Source organism: Camelus bactrianus, chromosome X (genome assembly GCF_048773025.1).
Source record: "Camelus bactrianus isolate YW-2024 breed Bactrian camel chromosome X, ASM4877302v1, whole genome shotgun sequence".
NCBI classification, from domain to species: domain Eukaryota; kingdom Metazoa; phylum Chordata; class Mammalia; order Artiodactyla; family Camelidae; genus Camelus; species Camelus bactrianus.
The window spans coordinates 16522373-16544109 of NC_133575.1; the positions used below are offsets into that span (position 1 = coordinate 16522373).

At 35.2% G+C, this 21737-nt stretch overlaps 1 protein-coding gene across 3 annotated transcripts in view; it reads left to right on the plus strand.

The window, feature by feature from the left end:
- Positions 1-6240, plus strand: part of MBTPS2 (membrane bound transcription factor peptidase, site 2) — a 33213-nt gene extending 26973 nt beyond the window's left edge. The window contains exons 9-12 of one of the 3 annotated variants that reach the window (XR_006720175.2): positions 135-330; positions 2165-2240; positions 3336-3960; positions 5793-6240. Coding sequence is in view for 1 of the 3 variants with exons in the window: in XM_010970300.3 (XP_010968602.2) it covers positions 135-330; positions 2165-2240; positions 3336-3558 (495 nt within the window). In the remaining 2 variants the exon portion in view is untranslated. Of the gene's footprint in view, positions 1-134; positions 331-2164; positions 2241-3335 lie in introns of those variants that run through there. The other 2 variants (XM_010970300.3, XR_012504828.1) reach the window with 2 other exon arrangements.
- Positions 6241-21737: the final 15497 nt, after the last annotated feature.

Below are 21737 nucleotides of genomic sequence, written 5' to 3' on the forward strand. Positions count from 1 at the left end.
TGGCATTTCCTTTATATGAACTTCGTTCCTAATATACTAGTTGATATGAAAGATATTGAAGACATGTAACTTAGTGTTGTTTTTCTTGTTGCTAAGTCATTTTTAGTATCGAATAATTAATATTTTATCCCTAGCATACCTGTCTACCTGCCCGGAAAGCAATTGAAGCCACCCAAGTTTGTAGAACCAATAAAGACTGTAAAAAAACCTCAAGTTCAAGTTTCTGTATAATACCTTCTTTGGAAACTCATACTCGCTTAATAAAAGTGAAACACCCACCTCAGATTGATATGTTGTATGTAGGACATCCACTGCACCTTCACTATACAGGTGGGTATTATTGTGGTAGACCCCAGAACATCATTAAGATGGCATATATTCTCAATGGTAGAAACTCAGTGCAAATCTTGCATTAATTTTATTTATTATATTTGATCACTTTTCAAAGTCTTGTTAACTTGTTCATATATATTAAATGAAATTTAAGTAGTAGAAAAATAATCTGAATTTATAAAGCAAGATGGGGCTGAACCCCATGTCTGCCTACGGAGAGTAATGCATTTTTCCTTCATCTTTTATGTCCAAGTCACGTAGATGATCTCTCAGGTATTCTCTAAGAATTTATTAAATGTATCCAGGCTCCCAAAACAGTAACAAGAGTAGCCTACCCCAAAGAATGCCAGGAATCATAGTGCTAATGACTATGAAGTAATTTGTGTATGACACATGAATTTTATATGAATATAATTTCAAAACTGGGCCAACATAATTGTTTTAACAGTGGCACATGATTGGACTAAATAGATAGCTTCCCCATATGGCTGAAGATCATATAATCTAGCTCATTTTGTTGTACAAGATTTTCTAATGTTCCTTTTTTAATGTTTTATTGAAATATAATTTGCATATCATACAATTCACCTTTTTAAAGTGTACAATTCAGTAGTTTTTAATATATTCAGAGTTGTGCAACTATCACCACAGTCTAGTTCCAGAATATTTTCATAACCCCAAAAAGAAACCCCATACCCTTTAAGAAGTCATTCCTCATTGCTCCTCAACAGACTTCCCCCCTACCCCAGCCAGCCCTTGGAAACCACTAACTACTTTCTGTTTCTTTAAGTTTGCCTGTTCACATTTCATATAAATGAAATATTTTGTGGCTGGCTTCTTTCACTTAGCGTATTTTCAAGGTTCATCCATGTTGTAGCATGTGTCAGTACTTCATTCCTTTTTATGGCCAAATATTTCATTGTATGGACATATTACATTTTCTGTTTTCATCAGTTAATGGACATGTGGGCTTTATGTTACTCTTTAAAAACTTCTGGGGGAGGGTATAGCTCAACTGGAAGAGCACATGCTTAGCATGCATGAGGTCCTGAGTTCAATCCTCAGTACCTCCACTAAAAATAAACAAATAGACCTAATTACCTCCCCCCATAAAAAAAACAAAATAAAATAAAAGCTTCTGTCATTGGTCCATAGTCATATCCTAAGATACAACCTGGGTCATTCTTGTTAGTTTGACACCAAGTGACTCTAGAGTGCAAATATTAAATACATCCTCAACAAATGTAGAAATGTCCCTCTTTAGGGTAATTCAGAAATGTGTGCTGTGAGTTCTAGTTAATTACAAGAGTTTGGGGTTTTTTTTTTTTTTAATGTTTTAAAACAAAAACAGGATTATGGAATCCACAGAATGGAAAAGACCTTAAAAATCCCCTAGTCTTAATCCTTGTTTTAACAATGAAGAAAAAACTGAGACCGGAAAGAGATCAAGTGGCATGATAGTTGGAGTGAATGTGATTTTAAGGTAGTACCTCTTCAAAAGGATAAGGACTCTTTTGATGTAAATTCTAGTGTATTTTTTAAGTCAGTCTCTGTATTTGGTAGTCATACTTGGTATATAATTAGTTTGATCTTATTCTCACCTCAAAATAAAAGACACACTGGAAAATGAATTTCCGTATTCCTCTATTTGAATTAGATATTCTACAATTTGACTGCTTTTATATGTGGGGCATATACCCTGCCTGCATATGTTGGGGAAGGGCTTCCTCAGTCAGTTTCATAGGCTAGCCCGATTTTTAGCCATATGGTAAGATTCATAGTGCTTTGCTTATCTGTATAATATTCATTGTTTCTTGTTTTTCGTTTTTAGTGAGCATCACCAGTTTTATCCCACGTTTCAACTTTCTAAGCATAGATCTGCCTGTGGTTGTGGAGACATTTGTCAAGTATCCTTTTTGGTATGAAAAATCTTTTAAAAGTGTGCTACTTGGAACTTGATCAGTCTTACCTGGAATAAAGAGCATGTATAGACCTTACACATATCAATTGCTGATAACTTAAAAAAAAGACTTTAAAGTTGAAAAAGATCATATTATACCTAGGAAGGAAGAAGTCGGAGGAGAGAGGTTGATCAGGAGGAGAGAAAGGGAAGAAACCTAGAATACAAATTGAGAGTTGAATTTATAGGTCTAAAACCTTTTAGTAAGTTTATAAAGGATGAAGACTTCAGCTGCTAATGAGGTGAATTCTCCCTCTCTGAGCCTGTTAGCTCTGACCAAATGGAGAAATGCATAAGGGAGATCAAACTGGTTTCCACTACTAAAATAGCATTCAGAGGGCAAAATCTCATGTGTACTTTAACATGTTATGTTTTCATATAAAAGGTGACATTTTAAACTTATTTTTATATAGAATTTGAATAAACTGAACAGTTTGGAAAGTTTATTTTTGTCACTTTTAGGAAAGAGTTTTCATTTCTTTCCTTAATGATTTGCCAGAAAATGAAATGGAAAACAAATGAGCAAATTAGTAACAAATGAGTTACTAAAAATGTGTACAATCAAGATTGTACTTTGTAGACTGCAGGTTTATCTCAGAAATATTTACACTATAACCTTATAGATGATAGTACAATAGAGTTTAAGGGGCCAAAATCTTTATAAATCTAATATAAGGTATATTTTGTAAGGGTCAAAAAGTAACTTTCCCTTATTTCTTACTCCTTCTGTATTCTTTTCCCTTGTATCATTAAAGGGTTAGAGTTGGGCTTCCTAGGAGTTCATTACAGATTGCCTTGGTTTACAAGTGTTTGGCCTTTATTTTACTAGCCAAGGTTTTTGGACTTCAAAATAATATAAATCATTTGTTTTAAATAGTAGAGATCTAAAAAGGAATGGCCTGTACTGGTGAGCAGAGATTTAAAGAGAGGCAGAGTCACCTGTAATCTCAAATCCAGTCCTAATAAAATATGTGCTTTTGACTCCCAGAAATGTGCTTTGCACTCAGACCTCACAGTAGGCTCCTTAACTGATTTTAACCAGGTACCTGATTTCCCTCTCAGGAGCTCTGGCTATTGTTAATGCAGTGCCCTGCTTTGCTTTGGATGGACAGTGGATTTTAAACTCTTTCCTAGATGCTACTCTTACCTCAGTGATTGGAGACAGCGATGTCAAAGACCTGATAGGATTTTTCATCTTGCTTGGTGGCAGTGTGCTTTTGGCTGCCAATGTGACCCTGGGACTCTGGATGGTTACAGCACGGTAATATTTGCACTCATCTGATAGAATCTCTGAGTTACAGTATACAATATTGAAAACCTTACTTGTTATGACATATAAAGTATTTCCTTAAAATTACATTTTAGCCAAAAACTTTGCTCTTCCTATATCCAGAGTTTCTGAACTCTGGGATGGGGGATAAACAGAAGAAATGAAAGGCATAGTCCCTGATTACATTCTAGTTTTGAAGACTGAACCTACAAACTTCAGATGCTTGTGGAACAATTTCTTAGCAAGTACAAATTTATATTAAACCATTTTTGTGTGACTCCATATCACATGGATATAATGTAAAGGAAAACAGATTGGGTGGGATTAATTGGGAAAACCTTGAAAAAGCATCGTCAATCCAGATTTGAAGGAGACCAGACTTTGGCCAAGTGGAAAGGTGAGCATTTTCTTGGCCTATATTTCTTGTCCTTTGTCTTGTTTGAAAAGTATTTTAAAATTTAATAGTGTATTGTTTTGTACTCTGACAACTGAGTTCTGATTACAAGTAAATTAATAAAATTCTATAAAAGAATCTGCTGACACAAAAGGGAAGATCTTTGTCAAATGATAAACAAAGAAATGAACAAATAGAAAGTAGGGCTTATAAAATCATGAGACATGGTTTGCTCCACAAAAGTTGCCTTTTTGATGATATATTCCCATACCCTCCCTCATTCAGAGTGAGCTACAGGAAGTATCTCTCACCTGCAGCATGTGAGCTGAGGCAGTTAGGGTTGAACCTCAGAACTGAGCCAGGTGAATCTTGTGGCATATCACAAGACAGATCACAGGCCCTTCTGCAGTCCTGGTTACCATTCTCTACAGAGCTTTAAAGCTTGGAAACCTACCGGGGTAGACCTTTTGTCTTGTGCTGCTGAAGCTATCTGGGGCTTAGCTCCTGGGTTCCTATCTTCAAGAAGCAAGTACCTGAAGCCCTGAACCATACTCTGTCCTCACCAGTGGCTCCCATGTTTCTCTGTGTTGAGTAATTAAATACGTAGTCCTTGTTTTCCATCTTTCCCCTAAGCTACCTCTGTGGGTCCACAAAAGACTTGGTAGTACAGTGAGAATGACTGCATGTGAGTACACATGTGGATCTGCCAGAGCCTGGGAACTGACTCTTGAACCCGAAGGAGCCCCACCTATTTTGAGGTCTTTTGGGACCAGAGATGCAGCCCTGGGAGATCTGGGAATTCAATAGGCCAGCGTGAAGCTATTGGTCTTAGAAGTGTATGAGCATGGTGTTTCTTTGATGAAAAATATGTGCTTCTCTCATACACTCAAGAACATTAACAGTCATGTATCTAACTTCTTAACTAAGTGAGGTATTCCATGGGGGTTCACTTCTTTGAGATCATTGAGTTGCTGTTTAGGCACTAAAACTTTGTAATTTTTAAGGAAACTTTAGATTGCGTTGTAAATCTGCCTGTCTTCTTAAACAGAAATTGTATGTTGAATATAATTTTAACATTTTTTTTGTATGACTCAAGGTCATCAGTTATTATCACTAGTTAAAACCATACAGAGTATCAGTTTTCCTAGGAAAAAGGCATTTGTTCTATTCTTAGGCGGTCAGTCTTTCAGAATTAAAGTATATCAGCAGAGTAATGCTCAGACCTTGTTCAGGTGGTAGAGCTTAGGGAATGCCGTGAAATACATATTAATTCGATTACTGAGTGATTTAGTAATGAAAATGTATATGTGCAGGTCAGTTTTTTTGAAACAGAAAAAATTTTAACATATCAAAGCCTACTTGTTAACTTCTTTTTCTGGGTGGAAAAAAACCCCAAACACCTCGTTTTCTTGTAGCTTTTAAACACTTTGGTCTTTTGCTCCATTGGGTGAGGATTTGGGAACATTGTATTAGGATACTGAGCAGATCAGTCCCATTTTTAGAGAAATGGCCTCATTATATAAGAAAGGAAATGTTACGTGTTGTCTCTTCAGCTGGATTGTGAGCACTTCTAGGGCAAGGACCGTGTCATACTCATCTCTGCATCCCTGGCACAGTGCGTGAGACATCATAAGTACTTAATAAATGTGCTTGAATGGATGGTGATTAGTGTTAGTTATGGATTAGAAAAGCATGTTTCTATTTAAGAAAGCTGTAAAAAGTATTACTGAATATTTACTATAAATATATGTTAACATAAAAAAATAACTTAGAAGGTCTTTGTGTCCCTGGTATGTTATCATCTTTACGAAAATAATCCATTTTGGTTTCTGTAGAGCAATCAGAAGAATGAATTATTTTGAGGATCTGAAGAAAGTGTTCTGTGTTGTCACATTGTTCAGCAGTGAAACTTTTATTTTCAGTGTTCCTATTCTGCGTTGTTTACATTTTTGAGTGTTTTTTAAAGTCATCTATAATCTGTAAAGAATGTATATATTTTCAGCATCTCAGTTTGAAAAGACATGCAGTTAAACTTGACCTTTTGATATTCGTTCTTAAGGTCATTATCTGTCTAAAAGTAAATTGTAAACATGTGGTTCATGGATATGTGGCTCTCAGTCATCAGTTTGTCCAGTAGTATTTATTGAATGTCCACATCATAATGGTGCATAGGTATTTTTTCTATAGATCCTTCAACTGAGCTGTAATTCATTCTTAGGCTCTAACTTGAAGATAACAGTTGCTGGCATTTGATGTTTAGCAATAAAAGAATGTGTACCAGCATTTTCTGTTTTAGCATCTATGTATTGTCTTTTTTTTTTTAACTTGTATTCTTTTCTGTCAAAGTTGTTCCGTTTATATACAGTACAATCTTAGATGTTTTTAAATTCTTGATTCTAAAAGCAGCCTTCAGTTTTCACTTAAGCAATCTGTATGTGAAAGTTGTTGGCAGGCAATGGAAAGAAGTCTTTTTTAAAAGAAATTCCTGTGCTCTCACTACGTTTTGGAAATAGCCTGTTCATAGATGAAGAAAGAGAACCACCATGTCTCATTTCATTAGTGTCTGACAGAAGTCTTCTCTGGGTTAGTCTATGTTTTTAGGAATTTGTGAAAGAAAGTGTTTCAGCTATGACATTTGGTTCTTCACCCTTTGCCATAGCGCTTCTTCTTTTGTCCCACAGAGCCAGCCTCCTTAAAACACACACACACTCCCTTCCTACCTCCCCCCACTTCTACCTGCCTCCCTTTCCCTCTCCCTCCCTCGCCTTCCCCCTCTTCCTCTCTTTTTAGGTTACTGAGAGCCAGACAAAATATGCTGAGAATTTAGCCCAGTTCCTGATTGGCTAATCCTATTTCACACCTCCTCTTTACCTCTTATCCTATTATACTACAGTTAAGAGCCACAAGACTAGATGACTGATTATCTAACAGCTTTATTAAGATACAATTAAATAACAGAAAGTTCACCTGTTTAAAGTGTGCAATTCAGTACAAACTAATTTTCTTTTAATAACTTGTCAAACAATAGTATATTTATGCTTTAGTGTCGAATATGTGATAAAAGAAAAAAACAGTTATTTCAGAGCTATTTTAACTTTGGAGTGGTTTTCTGCATTGGAATAGAGTTGAATAACACATTTATTTTTAAGGTAAAGCATGTGGATATACTTTATTGCCTTTTTAATCAGTGCATTTGCAAGCTACTTTTGCTGTTTAGGCCACAATAATCCATTGAATAATCCATTGTATATTTTATCAGACCATGGCAAATGAATTCAATGAATTCAATGAGGGGAAGGCCTCTATTTCAGAACCTAATGCTACAATAGATTGTATTCAGGGTAGAGGTAGGGAAAAAATGGCTAAAGGAAGTTGCAATTCTAATTACCAAGCAGATTATATTGTGTAATTTGATTTTCTATTAAAGAAGGAAAAAAACACCCTTACATCTTAGTTTTATTTAGCTAAAGATTGATGGATATTCAATAATTGTCCCTTCTTATTATCTGAATGCTTCTCAGACTTCTACTGAAGTGCTCCTGATGCTGTAGAGAAGGGAAACCCAGAAGTATCTAAGGGTAGAACCCTGTAATTGGCTCTCCATCTTATAAAATTGAATTTCACTTTATCTTAAGTTCATGTGAATTTTACATTCCATTAATCAGGCATCATAAAGTCAGTTCTCTTAAAGATATGAAACTCTAAACTGTAAAATAATTACATGCTAAGAATATTAAGATTTTCATGTCTAAAACATATTGGTAGAAAGTAGTTTATAACAGCTGGTCTGTGGACTAGTGACAGTCTATGTTGGTGTTTTTGGATCCATAGTGAAATAAAGATAATGTATATTATCTCTAATTACAAAATAAAGATAATGTATGTGTGTTGTTAAAAGGTTGCCTGCTGCCCTTTATCAAAGAGCTCTCCTTTATTTGGAGTCTGGAAAGACACTAATTTCACTTAGCACTGCCAGATTGCTCTCCAGAGTGGCTCTCTGTAACTGATACTCCTTCATTGCCAAGGCATGAGGGTTTCATGTTTCGCCACACCCTTAACCTCCACCTAAGTTACCTGACTTCCATATTCTGCCAAATCCCTAAGGTGCAAAATGGCATTACCTTTAAATTTTCATTTCTCATATTATTAATAAAGTCGTACTCCATATATTTGTTTAGCCATTTGGATTTTCATTCTGCCAGTTGCTTATTGATATCCTTTATTCAGTTTTCCATTGAGTGTCCTAAATTTTTCTTATTGATCCGTAAGAAGTTTTTGTGTATTCTAGATTAGGGGTCGACAAACTACAAGCTTGAAGGCCAAATCCTGCTTACCACCGTTTTTTGCTAATAACATTTTATTGGAACACAGCCATATTCATTCATTTATGTATTGTCTATGGTTGCTTTCATGGTACAATAGCAGAATTGAACAGTTACATTAGAGACAATATGGCCCACAAAACCTATGTTTACTATTTATTTACAGAACAACCCATGTTCTAGATATCAATCTTTTGTCCATTTTAGATGTTGCAAATAATTTTTCCCCAACTATCACCCATCTAAATTTTTATTTATGAGGTGCTTTGTTGAACAAGCATCTTCAGTTTGATGTATTCAAATCTATAATTTCTTAACTCACTGTATTTTGTGAATCTTAAAAAGTTCTGTCCTGTCCCAGAGTCACAAATAATACTCTATACTTTCTTCTATTTGATTTAGAGTTGTGCTTTCACAATGAGATCTTTAATTTCTAGAATATATGGTGTGAGGTAGGAAATCTAGGTTTATTTTTCTATGTAGAATGAACTATCTTTAAAATAGACATAATAGTATTTTCCTTTATAAGATTATTGAATAAAACAGTTTACATAAAGTTGTTAATATGGTGCCTGACATTTTCAAGTTACTGTTATTTACTTATTTTTGTATTTATTTTCAGAATACAGAATTATGACATACATTTGCCCTTGTATCTCAGTCCATACTGGTATTAGCTCTTGCCTCCTTTTGGTATGCCTTTTGGCTTCCAATGCCTTGGGGCTAGTTCTGGTTGTCCAGAGTATCTCCTGGAGCCTTAACTCTTTTAAACATTTCTTCACCCAAAGTAAACCTAAAATTATGCTTAGGATGTTGGCTAAGGATTCTGCTCATTGAAACTACTCAAAATAACCTATGTTCACGGGTGTATTCATTGATTGTAACATGGGCATTTAAATCTGGTCTCACCTAGTGAGTTGGATTTGTTGATTTTGCTCCTAAACTGACTTTATTCATTTTAGGAGTGAGTTACCCAGAAGGATCTAAAATATATTTTTTAATGTATTTTTAGATTAAAGTGCCTAGCTTCTGATTAATGAATAGAAAATGAAAAGTGGGGAAGAAAGCATAATCTTTTAAGGTTTTAAGTTTATGTATGTGCCACATTCGTATAGTATTAGTTACAAAATAGGAGATTCAGAATCTTTGTGCTGTTTGCATGTACTGTGTTTCATAATGTATAGGTTACAGCATTAAACAATATGAGACATTGCTCTAAAAAAATCAATCAATCAATCTGGTCTCACCTAAGCTATCATAACCAAGAAGGAGGCACTGTGATGAACCATTATGGGAATTCGGAGTAGGATGAACTTTGAGGACTAAATCAGACAATAGGAAGCTGTCTACTCTGTACATAGTCTGGGATATTGCATCTTGATAATCTTTTTTTTCCAACATATTTTAATTTGCATTTTTTTTAGTTAGAAAAGAGGCTAAACTTTTTTTTATGTCATTCTTTTGTAGATTTTGTATCCACATCCTTTGCCCATATTTCCCTGTAATGTTTATCACCTTGTCATCATTTAGGACTCACATTTTCATCAAGGATTTGCAAACATATTGGCCCATACCTTAGCTTCTTTAACTTTCTTACTTTATTCCTAGCGTTCTTTTCTTCCATTTCATCTACTTTGTTTCCCTCCTTTAATGGCTTCTAATTTTCTTCCTAGGCTTTATGCATCACCAGAAACCTACAATGGGAGGTAGCACTTAGCAATTTACAGAATGTTCACTTCTCCAGTTCGGGGCACCTCCTTTTCTGTTATGGAAATACCTGGGGAAAAGAGGTTGGTAATAAGGAGTTTACTTGGGGGGTAAGGAATTGGAACCGAAAGAGATAGACAATGTAATCTTTTGACCTTTATAGAAAACAGTTTATTTCTTACTATAAAAGAAATATAGGTTCATTATAGAAAACATGTTAAATGAAAGTAAATTGTAATTTACTGAAAAATAGGATTATATTGTAGTTAATTAGTAAGCTGCTTTTTAAACTTGATAAAATATTCAAAGTATTTTTCAATGTTATTAATATTCTAATATTATTTTAATGGCTATAAATATTGCAGTGTTAAATATGCCATCATTTTCTCAATCTCTATTTCCAGGTTTTCAATGTTATAAGCAAAGCTATGAGGTGTATCCTTATAACTAAATTTTTTTGGCGTATCTATGATTTTTGGTAATTCTAGAACCTCTTAAGATAATCCTGAAAGAAAAAATCTTGCTATCTTAAATTGTGAACAGAGTTTTATATTTTTATATATATATATATATATATATATATATATATATATATATATATATATATATATATATATATAGACTTGTTGCATTTACTTTTTTTTCTGTTAATTGGGTAAGGAAAAATGGCATTTCATTTTAATTTGCACTTCTTTGATTAGAAAAAAGCTTGAACATTTTTAAATGTAATTATTGGCCATTGTGTTCTTTTTGTTTATCCCCATCCTTTGCCCATTTTTCATGGGAGTGATTATTGTCTTCTTACTGCTTTTCATCATAAGCTCAGCTCTACCATTTGATTTGTTACATGTGAGTATATTAAAACTTCATTTAATTATGCTTATTTTTATATTTTCATATATCATGTTCTGTCAATTTTGCCTTATGCTTTCCACCTTTCATGATATGTTTTGAAAGTCTTCTCAAGACTATCAGTATTCACAAACATTTTCTTATGGTTTTGTGATTTCATTTTTCAATCATTCAAATCTTTAACCTGTATGCAATTATTTTGATGTTGGTGCAAAGAAGAGATATAATCTTGTGTTTTGTTATTCCCAAATGATTAACCAATCATCTCAAAGGAGATGGTTTCATCTTAAGAGATATTTCATACCAACCAAGATATAAATTTATATCCTTTGGAGAGAATAGCTGTAATAAGTGAAATTATCCTTATTTAATAAGAGGCAATTATTATTTTACTTTTTCAATTCAGTAATATAATGAACTGAGAGTATATCTCATGTGTTTTAATTGAACAGAGTACTTAAATCATTTCTTTTCCTTAAGGTGTTTTTATTTTTACTGAATAGTGTTTCTCATTCCTAAACAATATAGATTAGCAATCTGGAAATTATCCTTAATATATATCATTACCTAAAGATATTGTTTTCATCACCTTCTTAACTAAAGTATTTTTTGATTCTTAGATTTTCAAACTTCAATTTCTCTCTCTCTGAAATTTTAAATATTAGCTTTAAAGGTTAAAAAAAAATCTGTCTTTGAAATAGATGTCCTGGTTTTAAAGTAGGTATCTTCATCTATTTTAGACATAAAATGATTAAGTATGGAACATTGCATTTCTTGATTACTTGTTAAAATATATGCATTAATTTTAGTCATGACTTTAAATCATGAAAATAAGAGATTTGGATACTATGGATTTGTATTTTATTTCTTGTAAAATTTTAACTTTTCTATTTATAATAAATGATCAGTTTTTAAAAAGTTGGTTAAGTGTGCTTTTTTTCTCCCATTTAAAATGCTTTTCTTCTGAGATCATTGTAGTTGGTTTTTTAACTTGCCAAATTTTAGAGTATGACTCTTGCAAATATACTACTCTAAGAAATGCTTATTGGATTAAAAATATTCCATTTTCCTTGCTCATCCTCATTCTGCAGTCACTAGAACTGATACATATATCCTTTCCTTCATTTAAGAAATATTTATTGTATGCCTACTATGTTCCAGGCAATGTTCTGGGCTCTGGAGACACTGCAGTAAATAAAACAACTTTTCTGTTTTGTATTTTGAAAGGAAAAAATACCATTTATTTTTAAAACAATAAGTATATGCTGAGTACTACTAAATGTTATAGGCATGGGAAGGCAAGAGATTAAGCTAAGAAAGGTAGCAGAGCCAAATCTTAGAAATATGATAAAGAGAATGTGAAGTTTGACATAATCAAAATGAGAAGGCACTGGAAGTTTCAAGCAAGAGAGTGCTATAATCAGAATTGCATTTTGGATGGATCACCTTGGCTGAAGGTAAAGCATAGATTGGAGAAAAGCAAGTCTGGAGGCAATGAAATTGATCAGGAGACTATTTCAGTAATCTCGGCAAGAGATGATGATGATACAGAATAGAATGGTGGCAGTAGAGATTAAAAGAGAGAAGAGGACCAACTCAAAAGTAGAATCCACTGTATTTGATGGTCACATGTAATTTATGTTCGAGAAAGAGTCAAGAAGACTTCAGATTTCTGGCTTGGACAACTAAATGATGTCAGTGACTTTAATAGAGCTAGGAACATAAGAAAATGAGCAGTTCAGTTTGGAACTCCTGAGTATGAATGCCTGGGAGGACTTCAGGTGGACCATTGGATGTACGGGTCTGGAATTCAGAAGAAATTAGTTGGTCCATGGATGAGCTGATGCACACCAAATATGTAATTGAACCTGTGGGAGTGGATAAATAGTCCAGGAAGAATGTAGAAGAATGGAAAGGAAAGAGAAGGTGTCCTAGAAGAGAGCTCTCAGGAACACCAACATTTAGGTAAAAAGGAAGAGGAAACAGAAGGAACTTCAGAAAAATTAATAAAACCATAAGAGAGATTTTGGTATTAGAGAAACAAAGCGAAGAGCATGTGTCAAGAAGATGTCAATAATATGAGATGTGGTTGTGCCCATGGGATTTAACAGGAGTTCATAGATGAGAGAGCAGGGCAAACTGAGCCAGGTTGTACTGGATGGAGGGCATGTAGAGACTACAAGTGCAGAAAATGCCCTCAAGAAGTTCTGTTTGGAAGGGGCATTGAGAAAGAGTGTGGGACTTGGTAAAGTATGTAGTGAAAAGTTTTTGTTGTTGTCATCATTTTAGCAGTGGGAAGATCATGGTCATGTTTTTGGTGCTAATGGGAAGAACCTGAGAGAAAGAAAGATAGATCAAGGGAGGAGACGGGATCCACCGCACAAATAGAGCAGTTGCCCTCAGCAGGAGGGAATGACCTCTTGGCACACAGTGGGGAAAGAAGAAAGATGGGTCCAAGTGTAGTTATCTGTGGGTCTGATGGAGAACCTCAGGTGAAGTTCTCCATCAAAGATCACTTGAGTCTGAAGTTTTTAGAACAGTCTTTTGAGTGAGATGGAGTCCTCACATAGCTGCAAGAAGCAGCTTAGCCAGTCGCACTTCTACATAAAACCTGCCAGCAGAGGCACTTGTGGAACAGGCACAGAGTGCTTAGCTCTGGGATAATAGCATTGAATTTCATGATTTCAAGAATGTTCTGTGTTTACCTACATTCTTAGAAAATACAGGGCTGAAGTTGAAGGGGTCCAGAATAAGGCATTGTGATTTTTTTGCTGAAGGAGTTTGAGTTCCTAAGATCCTCTATCTACCTAAAAGTAGAGCCTCCCGGAAGAACTGTTATCATAAATGGTCTCCCCAGGAACACCTCTAATCTTCTCAAACAAACGTTGTCACAAAACTATCCTATCTCCCACCTATACTCCTAAGGATCCATTTAATCTTTCCAAAGAGTTGATTATTTTTCTTAAGTGCCCTTTCTCCCCAGCTTCTAAGAAGTCATTTCTTCTTCCAGAAGTGCTCCTCTGTCCCTTCCCATCCCCTATTAGGATGGTAGGTAAGCCCTAAATTCTGTCTCCTTGAGTCACATTTCTTTGTGAACTGTGCTATGTATGTAATTAAATCTGTTTTTTTTTTTCTCTTCCTTATCTGTCTTTTATCAGTTTAATTTGCAGGCCCCAAGTCATTAACCTAAGAGGGTAGAGGAAAATTTTTGCTATATGGCAGAGTGAAGGGACATGGTATTCAAAACATACTCTCAGATGGTTCAGAGAAAGAGATTATAAAATAAAGATGGCAGAATGTTAACAATTGTTGAATCTGGATGAAGGGTATGAGGGAGTTCTTTGTACTCTTCTTGAAACTTTTGTTTGAAATTATTTCAAAATAAAATGATTTTTTAAAATAAAAAAAGAACCAGCTTCTGCATTTATTTCTGCTTTTTCATTTTCTATTTTCATCTGTTTCCAGTATGAACACCTTTTTATTTCACAACTTCCTATGAGTGGAAAGAATGAGGAATTTGAAAGAGCTACTTTTTGGGTTTGGGCAAATTGTATCTCTCTGTCTTAATTTCTTGTTTTTGAGGGTAATACCTTCAAAAATTCTGTAATGTAAACTAAGATAGACACACAGTAGGCACTCTGTAAATGTTATTCCCTACCCTTCCAGGGCCAGTTCAAGTCTCATTGCCCTTATGAAACTTTCCCTTATCATCCCTATGATAACAACTTATTTTGTATCACACCATACATTTAGCTAAGTGGCTTTTTCATACATTACCTCCTTGAATTCTCCCTTACAGTCATTTTCTCTGCTTTATAGGTTGGAACATTTAATGAAGTTAAATGACTTCACTAAATAAAGGGTCAATATCCAAAATACAAACAACTCATACAACATTAAAAAAAAAAATCCAATTTAAAAATGGGCAGAAGTACTGAATAGACATTTTTCCAAAGAAGATATACAGATGGCCAACAGGCACATGAAAAGATGCTCAACACCTCTAATCATCAGAGAAATGCAAATCAAAGCCACAATGATATATCACTGCAATTGTCAGAATGGCTATCATCAAAAAGACCACAAATAACAAATGTTGGTAAGGATGCGAGCAAAAGGGAACCCTCGTATACCGTTGACGGGAATGTAGAATTGGTGCACAACCTCTGTGGAAAACAGTATGGAGGTTCCTCAAAAAACTGAAAATAGAACTACCATACGATCCAGCAATTCCATTCCTGGGTATATATATGAAGAAAATGAAAACACTGATTAGAAAAGCCACATGTGTCCCAATGTTCTTAGTAGCATTATTTACAATTGCCAAAATACGGAAGCAACCTAAGTGCCCATCAACAGACAAAAGGATAAAGATGTGGTATATGTTGTAAAAAAAAAAAAAATGAAATTTTCCCATTTGCAGTAACACAGATGGACTTGGAGGGTATTATGCTAAGTGAAATAAGTGAAAGACAAATACTGTATGAAATGACTTATATGGAATCTAAAAAATAAACTAGTAAATATAACAAAAAAGAAACAGACTGACAGATATAGAGAACAAACTAGTGGTTACCAGTGGGGAGGAGGAAGGAAGAAGGGAAAAGATAGAGGTAGGGGATTAAGAGGTACAAACTACTATGTATAAAACAAATAAGCTACAGGGGTATATTGTACAACACAAGGAATATAGCCAATGTTTTATAATACCTATGAGTGGAGTATAACCTTTAAAAATTGTGAATCGCTATGTTGTACACCTGAAACTTATAATATAGATCAACTCTACCTCAATTTTAAAAAAGAATGAATAATAAAGAGAAAAAAATGACTTGGCTAAGACCACACAGTCAGTAGAAATGCAAAGATGAGAACTCAGGGTTCTTTTAGCCCCAAGTCTTGTGTTCTGTACGTTACATCATAATTTTATACTTCTTCTCAAGTGATTTTTTTTTTAGTTGCGGTAAAATATACATAACATAAAATTTACCATTTTAACCATTTTAAGTGTACAGTTCAGTGTCACTGAGTACATTCACATTGTGCAACCATCACCACCATCCATCTCCAGAACTCTCATCTTACAAGACTGTAACGGTACCCTGCAGCCTCTGACAACCACCATTTTACTTCCTGTTTCTATGAGTTTAACTACTCTAAGTACTTCATATAAGTAGACTCATACAGTATTTGTCCTTTTGTGACTGGATTATTTAACTTAGCATGTCTTCAAGGCTCATCCATGTTGTAGCATGTGTCCTCAGGTTTTAAAAACATTTGTGCTCATGACATTCCCCTATGACTTCATGTGTCCTATTTCCCTTCCTGGTTTATGAATTCCTTGAGAGCCGTGATCCTGTACTTACTCTTGGTATGGCCACTCTCATAATAATACTCACCGAGCTATCTTGAGTGGGTGGATACAGGCCACTGTAAAGTAGAAAATGATCCTCTCTTATAGTTGTACATTCCACTTGCACTCCTCCTCTCAGCTATTGGAGACAAGGAGATGGATGAGCATAATTGTACTTTCTACCATTGCAATGGGAGCCACACGTAACTTAAGGCATTTCCCCAGGTTGGGGTATGGCAAGCATGTGAATTTTAGGCATGTAGAGTTAGCTCCCTGCTCACTGTAAAAAATGTATATGCAGTATTCTTTAAAGAAAAGAAAAGATCTTGTCTTTTAGTAATATAAGGTGAGTGAGAATTAGGTAATTTTTTCCACCTCTGAGAAAAATGAAAGTGGCTTGTCATATTATGATAAGAATGAACTTCTCAGATAATTCGTCATCAATCTTTGGTGTTGTCTGAATGTACTGGAGATGCATTTGCCTTGTCATACTATATGATTATTAAATAATTCCTATAAAGAATAAAAAGAAGAAATGGAACAAGAATTATTTGGGGTCCAGGTTTTAGCTTAGCCACCCACTGGTGACTGTCAGAAGTTGAAAGCCTTCAAGTCCCTTCTCACTAACATGCCCAAGCCTCCACCTCTAAGAAGCAGCAGAGCTTCAAGGACAAACCTGGCTTCAGAGCCCAGTGGGGAATGTGGCCAGGTCAGGGGCAGCCCCAGGAAACTCAAAGGTCTTCATCTCTTTGTCTGGCAGGAGCTTCTGCTGGACCACAGTCCGCCAATCTCATTCCTGAAGGAAGATGTTCAAGGAGTATGTCCGAAAATCAGAAGGCACCTGCTTCCAGGAAGAAAGGCTATGCTTCAACCAGCCTAAATCTACTTCAGGCAAGGGAACTCAGAAGAGATGCAACCTGAGAGATTGACTCACGTGTTTTGAACCAGGACCTCCAGCACACTTTGAAGAGTGGTTAGTATGAAGTAACTGGATGCAACCTGAAAAGTAAAGGGGTTGAACATACGAAATGATTTCCCTTTGTATGTCTTTGAAAACACCATTAGCACATTTTTTGAACATGCAAGCTCTGTGGAAATAAGGCAACACCCAGGATTTCAAAGGATCTCCCTTACCAAAGGGAAATCAGCAGGCTTCTATTTTAGGAACTTACTATAACCTTCACCTACTTGCAGTTGTTTTATATAGTATAAAATATTTCTCATACTGAATTGGGTTACATTTTTCATTTTCAAATCGAAACAGGAAATATAGGGAAGAGGTACCTATTCAGAATGCTCATAGAACGTTTGTAATATCACAGATTTTTTAATTGAGGAGCATTCTCCCAAAATATGAGTTGGCGTACACATTTGGTTGCCTACCCAAAAGCCATTGCCCTCTTTTTCCTTCTGGCAGGGCGTGCTTCCCATAAGAGAGGCCAAAAATGCCAGATACTGTCTCTTCCACCCTCATTGCAGGGAGGGCTGACCATATGGCCCACGTCTGGTCAATGAGCATTTCAGCAACAATCCGTTTAGAGCCTTCTAAAAAGTTTAAAAAGATTTTCCATCCTGATGAAAGCAAGATATTCAAGAACTTTCTTTCCTACCTCTTCCTTTCTGTCGTTTCTTAGGCCATGAGAGCTGAGGAGGCCATACTATAGCCATTAAACAGTAGATAAAAGTGAACCACTGAGGATGTCAACATACAAGGATGGAAAGAGTCTGGGTCACTGATGACACTGTTTACGCTGGGACAACCATCTATCTACCTCTCAATTTCTTGTAGGTAAGACAATAAAACTTTCTGTTCCTTATGCCACTTTTAGTTGGATATAGTTATTCACAGCTGAAAACTTCTTAACTGATCCAAGGATATTTTAAGTACAGTCCAGGAAGAAACTATTTTATACCCAATATTACTAATTTTCCCTCAGATATTAGGAGGGCATATTACTGAACATAAATACACGAGAAAATCTTTATAAGACTGGGAATACATGGAGGATCCCAGGATACAGCCCAAGGGTTACCCTTGTGATGTTTCAGGCATTGTACCATGAGAAAGAGTTGATCATAATGTATGAGGAAAGACATACTACTACAGTGGAAATGTATATTGGGAAAAAATTGGGGCTAAATTTATTGGCACAATTATTAGAACACACTCCAAAATTAATTGGTTTCAATTTTAAGGGCAAAGATAAGGCTGCCAATCTTAATTAGTCAAGGCTTTTTTTAAGGATCCCAATTCAAATGTGTCATTTATTCTGATTGTAATGAGGGTTTTAAATTGTCCAATTTGAAATACCATATAAATTCTCCAGATTTAAAGTAGAATTCATAAATGAAGCAGCTTTGAAGTTGTTTCTGTAATACTTAAAAAAAAAAAACACCTAGATACCTGAACTTGTATTTTTCTTTAAAAAAAAAAGTATTTACTAATAAAGCATTGTTATTCACAGGTAATTACAAAATGAACAAATTCATTATTTTTACCCAGCATTTTGCTAGAAAGCTATCTGCATTAACATTTAAGATTTTACTGTAATTTATATGGAACACACAAATTTGATTTGCAGATTTGGAACACTTTATACTTAACAATTGATGTCCATTTTACTTTTCCATTTATTTGCTAAGACATATATTTTTCTCAAAATGTGTCAAGTTGAAAAATGAAATTAGTATGGAAACATCTGTTAAAGGATGTTAGTGTCCAAGCTCTCCATCTTTTTGCACCTGTCATTCATCTGGACATAACAAGAGCTTATTAAATACAATTCATTTAAATACAATTAATATACCATATGCACCACACCAGTGGTTCTCAAGTGGGATGATTGTGTCCCCCAGGGGACATTTGGCAATGTCTGGACACTTTTGAATATCACAACTGGGGAACTGGCAAGGTGCCACTGGCATCTAGTGGGTAGAGGCCAGGTATCCTGCTAAACATCCCACAATGCACAGGACAGTCCCTCAAAATAAAGAATGATCCGTGCCAAAATGTCCGTGGTTCCAGGGTTGAGAAATTCTGATTTAAAACATAACACAAACTGGTTCTGAAACCAAGTTCCCCTAAAACTGAGTTCCTCTGCTGAGTTTATGAATAACCTATCTATCCAAAAACATTATTCCCTTTTTTGTCCCAGACCTATTCTCCTCAAGATTAAGGAGTATCAAAAAAAGGAGGGTGAGTGAAACCAAGCAGGACTTGGCAGGGGCCCTCCTAGGTACAAAGCCTTTCCGTGTCGTGTCCCCTGTTTCTTGTTTGTAGGAGAAAGTTTTCAGCCTTCCCTGAGATCCAAAGGGCAGATTCAAACAGTTACTAATTAGGGAAGTGAGAGAATGCAGAAACAAAGGAAAAGCAAGAAACAAAAGTGCAGAGTGTAGTTCCTACTCAAGAGATATACATAGCAATCTGATACATATCTTTGAGTTGTTCTACAGGAACTAAGGCCCTCACCCAGGTGGAGAATGGTAACTTCAGGCTTAGCACCACCCTGTTAACTCACCACCAATCAGAAGAAAGTCAGACCTTAGAGCCCTCACCTCAGATTTTGCCTTTAAAAACTCTTCCCTGAAAACCATCAGGAAGTTCAGATCTTTTGAGCACAATCTGCCAGTTCTCCTTGATTGGCCCTGCAGTAATCCTTTCCCTGCTCCAAACTCTGATATTTCAAGTTTGGCCTCACTGTGCATTGGGCACACGAACATGGGTTCGACAACAGTTCTTTGTTTATTAGAATTCCTACAGAGGAAAAAGTAGGTTATTATCATTTTAAAGTCATCTCAACAGTTTCTCAGGGGAAGGCTGGATTCTTATAAACTGTAAAACGTTAGGTTGAAATCTAACTTCTATATATTGACTTTTCTGTATGAGAAATTTCTTTTGATGTTATAATATTTCATTTCGTGCAAAGATAGAACTGTCAAAAAGAAATAACAGTCCCAGAATAGAGCCATTTGCTCCTCCACAACAGCAAACCAAGACCTACTGGCAATTTCAACCTCTCCCAAGAATATGACCTTTAAACAGACAATCTGAAATTTCTTGATCAACTTTAGTGAGGTAATCTGCATGACAAAGATCCCAGCCATTCCCTTCCCCTGAAAGAAGATCCCCTGGCCTGAAACAATCCTTTCTTTTCTTTTGCTAGTACCTTCTTGCCCCACCCTCCCTCCGCCTATAAAAACCTTCCATTTTGTACAACCCCTCAGAGTGCTCTTCTCTTTATTAGATGGGATGCTTCCTGATTCATGAATCATTGAGTAAACAATTAGATCTTCAAATTTACTTGGTTGAATTTTGGTTTTTTTAACAGAACTTAGATGAAGCCTTCCTTCCTGGACCTCCCTCTTTAAAAAATATTTGTTTATCTAGTCTTTCTGGAGGTGAACCTGAACTTGACTAACATCGCAAAGTGTGTTCCCCAAGGTGTGCACCATAGATGCGAGTTCAATGTAAATTATATGGCTATAGGAAAGTCACTTAAAAACTCTTTGTGCCTCAGTATTTCCCTATCCATAGAATAGGCGCCTACTTTGCTTATAGCGATAATGTGAAAACATTTCACTTGGAAAGAAAGTTACCATCCAAATCTAAGATCATCAGAAGAGATGATAAGAGAGAAAACAAAGAACACCAAGTTCATGTTAACCTTCCTGGTGTTTATAGTTTAAATGTCTTTTTTTAATTAAGAGCTGGCAACCCTTTATGTCTTTGATAGTCTGACCTGGAACACAGGGAAGAAAAACTCTTTTTAAAGATCTCTGAGGAAGATTGTTCTGCAGTCTATCAGGCTGTTTTAATATCTAGCCTACAATTTGTCATGATAAGACATGACGTATTACAGTGTAGATTGTTATAACTAGTTTGGAAAGCAATTTACAATATTTATCAACTAACCTCAAAAATGTCTATGGCCTTTGAGGCAGTAATTCCTTTTCTGGGAATTTATCCTAAGTATACACTAGGCTTTCTACAAAGGGATGTTCCTAAAAGTGTAATTTACCCCAGTGAATAGCTGGAAACTACCTAACTGGCAACCAAAATAGTGGAATGGTTAGATTAAAATGATTAACTTGATTTATCTTTATGTTCACATAAAGCTATTAAAAGTTGTTTTTACAGAACATACGTGATAACATGGGGAAATATTTTCATTAAAAAAGGAAACAGGATATAAAACTTTTTTCCCTGCATGATTATAATAGTAGAAGAAAAGAAGTCAAAAAAAGAAAGAAAAGAAAAGAAAAGAAAAGAAAAGAAAAGAAAAGAAAAGAAAAGAAAAGAAAAGAAGTCAAGCAAAATCCTATAAACTGGTATAATCAAAGCTGTTTACCCAGAAATTCCACTTCTAAGAGATGATCCTAGGGAAATGATTGGTTATAAGGAAATTAATCACAATGCAAAAAAGAATAGAAACAACTTCAATGGTTTTTTTGATAAAAAGGTGGAAACAACTAAAATGTCCAATAACTCATGCACAAGAGATTAGTGAAATCAATTATGGTACAAATATACAATATAAAAATGAGCA